We start from the raw sequence: 5,094 nt of genomic DNA, 5'->3' as shown, positions 1-5,094 counted from the left end.
GAGGCCGTTCGAGGCTAACTCACGTCCACAGACACACCGGGAGGGGGAGGGGGTTGCTTGACTGAGGGGGCGGCATTTGTCAGGAGGGGTGCACGGCGGGGGAGAGGCCAAAGAGAAGGAGAAGAGGGGGAAGGGGAGAGGAGGGACCCTGGACAGCAAGCCCCCCCCGGGGCAGTGGCGTGTTGCCGGGCTCCCTTTTAGATTGCCAGCCCCCGTCGTGCCGTCCTCGCATGCTCCCCCGATCTCGGCGGGAGCCCGGGGGGGGGGGGGGGGGGGGGGCGTGTTGGATCTCCTAGCGCGCGCGTGCGCGCGCGTGCGGGGACGGAGCTCTGGCACGCTCCGATCGGTCCCATCCGACGGCAGCTGCCGGGGCGTGGGCGTCGGCGATCGGGGCGATCGGGGCGATCTCGGGGAGGCTTGGCCGGCACTCGCGCGCGCGCGCGCGCGCGGGAGAGGGGGGCTCGCCGGAGGGGCGGCGAAAGGGAGAGAGGCCCTGTCGTGGCCAGGCCACTGGGGAGGGGATGGCAGAGGGGCGGGGGGCGGGGGAAGGGAGCGGCAGGGGCGTACCTCGACAGGCGTGAGGGTGTCACACCGGGGATGGCGGGGAGGCGAGGGGGAGGGAACGGTGTCGGGCAGGCACGCTTCAACGGGCACACACACAGACACAGACACAGACACGCACAGGAGGCTGCGAGCGGAGGAAGCAAAAGGGGGAGGGGAGAAACGGTCCGGATGGAGTGCGCTCTCAGGGTGATGGTCCAATATGCGGCGGACGGAAGCACGCGGCGGGGATTGTTTAATAGGTGCGCTCCTGGAAGGCGCTTCGCTCGGTCCCGGGAGGGGGGGGGGGGGTCGGGCCCCGGAGGCGGCGCATGCCTCCACCAGCCCCACCTCCCCTCCCCTGCGCCTCCCGCCACCGGTCGCCGGTCGCCGGTCGCCGGTCCCCGGCCTGTGCCCCTCGTCCGTTGCCCTCCCCTGTTCAAGCGCCGCGCCCCCGGAGCTCCCTCCCGAGGCCGGCTCGGTGGCTTCGCTGTCCCACTCCCAGCGTCTCCTCCCTCCTCATACCCGGGGCTTGCTCGGCACGGAGGGCACCAGAGGCGTTTCGTGCAAGTGATGGGCGAGGGGGGGGAGGGACAACAGGGCACACGTCCTTGGCCAGGATGCCCCCCGTATCCCCATCCCCCGCCTCCTCCTGGCGATCCAGACCCCCCCCCCCCCCGGCACCAAAAGGGACCCCCGTGGAGGGGGATCCGTGGAGGGGAGGGCCGGTGAAGACCTTTGGCCGGACAGAAGACCCGGCATGGGCTCGAGGCAAGCGCGGGTGCCCTTTTCCCTGCCCAAACGCCGAGTCCATGGTTCCCTGCGCCTGGGGCCCCTCATCTCCTCGGGGAAGTGTGTGTATCCGTGTATGGGGGGGGGGGGGAGGCGGCTGCCCACCCTAGTGTGGGCACCTCATCCCCCGGGATCTAGCGCGTTTAAAAGGCACACCCCCCCTCCACCCCCACGCCCGACGCCCCAGGAACACATAGCAAAAAGGAAGGCCGACGGCTGCCCCCCAGACCGATTTCCGGCTCGCCCATGTCCCCTCTCCGGGCTGATGGGAGGGCGAAATTGTCGGCATCTGTGTGGGAGAAGTGGTACGGGATATCTTCTCCGCATCGGCCATGCCGCTCGATCCGATCCAGGCGCAAAAGCAAAAACACCCACCGTGGGGACACCATGTCCCGGTGGCCCCGGGATGCAGACGCCCTCCTCGGCCGTCCTTCTCTGTGAGAAACGCATCTCCCCGCTGGGCCGTGCGTGGATCGCCTCCCCCCCCCCTTCTCTGCCTCCCGCAGATGTGGTGAGGCCTGGAAGCCGCCTCCGACGGACCGAGAGTCGAATTGAAAAGTAAAGACCCCCCCCCCTGACTCCAGCTTGGCCTGGTTGCGGGGATCCGAGGGATCCCCAAGGAGGGATGGGCACAACGCAATAGGCCGGGCAGGGAGAGAGAGAGCATGTACATGGTACACGCGTGGGGTCCGTCTGAGAATGCCATCCTTCAAGTGCCGCAGCACTGCTTCCGCCGCGGAGAAGGAGAGCCGAGAAGCGATCTCACCGCACACACCCGAGACCACCTAGCCCGCGGCATTCCTGCCGCCAAGCATCCTTCAGTGCACTTAGTCTCCACTAGTCGCTGGCTAGTCGGCCGCCTGGGGAGCCTGGGCTCTCCCGGCGAAGGCGGCATCGGCCGCCCCCCCCCCCCCCCCCTCCCGCCCCCCGGGGAACACCCCAGGGAGCAATCTGCATCGGCAGAAGCAGACACCCCCAGCCATAGGAAAGAGGGGGGGGGGGCTATCCGCCTCACCCGTCCCCGCTCCTACGCCCCTTCTTCGGCCTCCCGCGAAGGGGAGCCGGGGGGCTCGCCCAGCACACCATCCTACCCATGCCGAGTGGCCAAGGGTGTTCCTTTTTTTTTTTCGGGTGGCCTGGATCGAGCGGCCGCGGCCCATGTGGCGGATCGGGGTGCGCCGGGATCCGGCAGCGGGCGATCGGCCCCGGTGCCGGGCCCGGCGGCCGCATAGCCTGCGCGACCTCCATCATGGGCCGCTGTTGTCCTGCTGCCTTGGTGTGCGCGCGCGCTGGGATCTCGATCAACCCCGGCGGCGCCGATCGGATACGGCGGGAGACCCAGCAGTTTAGAGCCCAGCGTAACCTGGGCATGTGTAACCCAACCCGGGGGGGGGGGGGGGAAGACGACACCAGATGCCTGGGAGCGGGTGCGTAACTGTGGCCGGTGAACGCGCGAGACCAGAACCGGGCAGATAAGCTGTGATCATGTGTGTATTACACAGGGGCGTGACGATTGACCGCGCGCTGGGCGTTCGAGCGTATCCTGTGCACGTGCTCCTTGAGCACGTCGGACGCGGTGCGGATGGTCTCGAGCCGCTCGAGCGCCGAGTTGGCAGCTGGCGACGGGGCGGGCGAAAGGAAGCGCTGGGACGCGGTGGGCGGTGCGGTTGGCGGGGGGGGGGGGGGGGGGGGGGGGGGGGGGGGGGGGGGGGGGGGGGGGGGGGGGGGGGGGGGGGGGGGGGGGGACATTGGTCAGGCCAGGAAGTGTCTTGCATGCGTCTGTGTGCGTGTGTGTGTGCGCGGGCTTTGCCTCTGTCTTCGTCCGCCCTGCCTCCCTCGGGTGTTTGGCTCCTCTTTTGCGCCCCCCGCCTGCGAGCGAGGAAGGGTGGCATGTCTGCCAATTGAGCGCGCCCTGGCTCCCCGCACCATCCGCGGCGGGGGGCGGACGAGCTGGAGAACGCGCACGCACCAGGTGGTTCTTGTCGAGAATGAGTTCGAGCTCGCCCAGGAGCGCGATGATACGCTGGTAATCGTCTGGACAGATAAATACATACGTGTGTGTGCGTGCGTGTGTGTGTGTGTGGGTGGGTGGGTGAGTGGGCGTGCAGGGGAGAGGCAGGCGCGCATGGACCAAGCCGTGCGTGCGGCCTGGCAGCCGGGCACGGCTGACGGCGGAGCGAGCTCGCCGGCGCTGGCCGGCGGCATGAAGACGCACCTTCGGCATCAGCCATGGAGTACTGACTTGAGCAGGAGATCTCACTGGCGGGAGGAGGGCAGCCGGCGGCGCGAGCGTGTCAGCAAGGGGGCGGGAAGGGGAAAGAGGGAGCGCAGGGAGACAGCGGGAAGAAGTCGGCAACCAGGGTCGCACATCCGGTCGAAAAAGTCCCCAACCGCGCGCTCGATCGAATCCAGCACCTGGCAGGCCTCGTTGACACTCTGGACCAGCTTCACGGCCGCCGGCGCGGAGGCGGCCTTGGCGCGGACAAACTGGGCCACCCGCCGGTCGGACAGGAACGCCGGGTCTGCCCCGTCCTCGGGCCTCTCCCCCGGGGCCGGCGTCAGGGTGGGGCCGTGTGGAGCGAGGAGCGCGAGCGGCGGGGGCGGGAGCCCGGCCGCCGGCGCCGTCAAGTCCGGCAGACCCATGGCCCCGGGCACCGGATCGGCGATCATCGACGGCGGCAGGTCCGGCAAATCCATCGGCGGCGGCGGCAGCCCGCCGACCGTCGGCAGAGGCGGAAGCCCCCCCACCGGCGGCAGGGGAAGGCTGCCGACCGACGGCAGAGGAGGGAGGTCGGGCAGCTGGATCAGCTCCGGCATGCCGATCAGCGAGGGGGGCGGCTCGGCCATGATTGCGGGGTCTGCCCGTCCGAGGGCCAGGCGAGGGGGCGCGAAGGGAGGCCTGGGCGGTGTGGCCGGGGAGCGGTAGGACTGGCGCGGGGAGCTGCGACAGGAAGGGAGGGGGGGCGATAGCCGTCACGGAGAAGGAGGGCCAGGAGGCGGAGGCGGAGGCGGAGGCGGAGGCGGAGAGGCGAGGTGGGGGCGGCCGTGGTGGGAGATACCTGATTGGCGGGCGGCCAGCGGATGCCGTCAGGGCCTCCGCCCCTGGGGCCTCTTAGACCGCCGATCGGCCAGGTGCCCACGTACCGGCATGCCAACGCGGCTCCCATGCTCGTACCGGTTGTTTCGCCGGGCCCCGGGCGGGCCGGCGAGCGGGCGGGGGACGGCCAGGCGGCCGCGCAGGGGGGGAACGGCTCTCCCCCCTGTCCCTTTCTCTCTCTCTCTCTCCCTCGCCGCAATCGCAGCCGGGGCCGGCTCAAGAGACGGCTGGGCTTCCCCCCACTGGGCCCCAAAGGGGCCGCCACACCCGCTCCATCCTCCTGTGTCACCGCCTCCCTCCCTCCCTCCCTCCCCCCCCCCTGTGTCCCCTGCCTGCTCGCCCTCTTCCTCCGCCCTCCCCGCCTCTTCTCCCCTCCCTCTCCTGCTCCTGCCCGGACCACCACCGCCACCACCACCACCACCCCTGCCCTCACCATGGCCAGCCCGGTGCCGACTCCGCCCAGCCCCGCCGCCCCCTCGCCGGCGGTGGTGTCCTTCTTGAAGCCGCGAACCAAGCGCGCGCTGGACATGTTCATCGGGTCGCCGGACGACCTGTTTGAGGACTCCTCGTCGTGCGTCTCCCTCCTCTGGCTTGCAGTCTGGCATGCCAGGCTGGCCGCGTCCCCTGCCCCTGCTCCGCTTGCCCCTTTTTTGCCCCACCCCCCC

At 70.6% G+C, this 5,094-nt stretch overlaps 2 protein-coding genes across 2 annotated transcripts in view; one reads left to right on the top strand and one right to left on the bottom strand.

Annotated features, from left to right (window-relative positions):
- Positions 1-2,802: 2,802 nt before the first annotated feature.
- Positions 2,803-4,327, bottom strand: H696_04042 (hypothetical protein). The gene is made up of 4 exons (XM_009497913.1): positions 3,701-4,327; positions 3,548-3,591; positions 3,302-3,366; positions 2,803-2,976 (listed from the first exon to the last, which is right to left on the bottom strand). The coding sequence occupies exons 1-4, from the start codon at positions 4,177-4,179 to the stop codon at positions 2,827-2,829; spliced, it is 738 nt and encodes a 245-aa protein (XP_009496188.1). The 5' UTR covers positions 4,180-4,327; the 3' UTR covers positions 2,803-2,826.
- A 409-nt stretch (positions 4,328-4,736) lies between these two features.
- H696_04041 (hypothetical protein) overlaps positions 4,737-5,094 on the top strand; it is a 2,651-nt gene continuing 2,293 nt past the window's right edge. The window contains exon 1 of the mRNA XM_009497912.1: positions 4,737-5,000. Within this exon, the coding sequence (XP_009496187.1) occupies positions 4,864-5,000 (137 nt within the window). The 5' untranslated portion in view covers positions 4,737-4,863. The remainder of the gene's footprint in view (positions 5,001-5,094) is intronic.

Source organism: Fonticula alba, assembly GCF_000388065.1.
Source record: "Fonticula alba strain ATCC 38817 unplaced genomic scaffold supercont2.6, whole genome shotgun sequence".
Classification (NCBI taxonomy): Eukaryota; order Rotosphaerida; family Fonticulaceae; genus Fonticula; species Fonticula alba.
This window is presented reverse-complemented; position numbering and strand designations above follow the sequence as displayed.

Coding starts and splice junctions, on each gene's coding strand:
- H696_04042 (XM_009497913.1), bottom strand. CDS start 4,179: ATGGCCGAGCCGCCCCCCTCGCTGATCGGCATGCCGGAGCTGATCCAG. Junction 3,592..3,700: donor GGGGACTTTTTCGACCGGAT/GTGCGACCCTGG, acceptor TCCTCCCGCCAG/TGAGATCTCCTGCTCAAGTC. Junction 3,367..3,547: donor CTCCATGGCTGATGCCGAAG/GTGCGTCTTCAT, acceptor TTATCTGTCCAG/ACGATTACCAGCGTATCATC.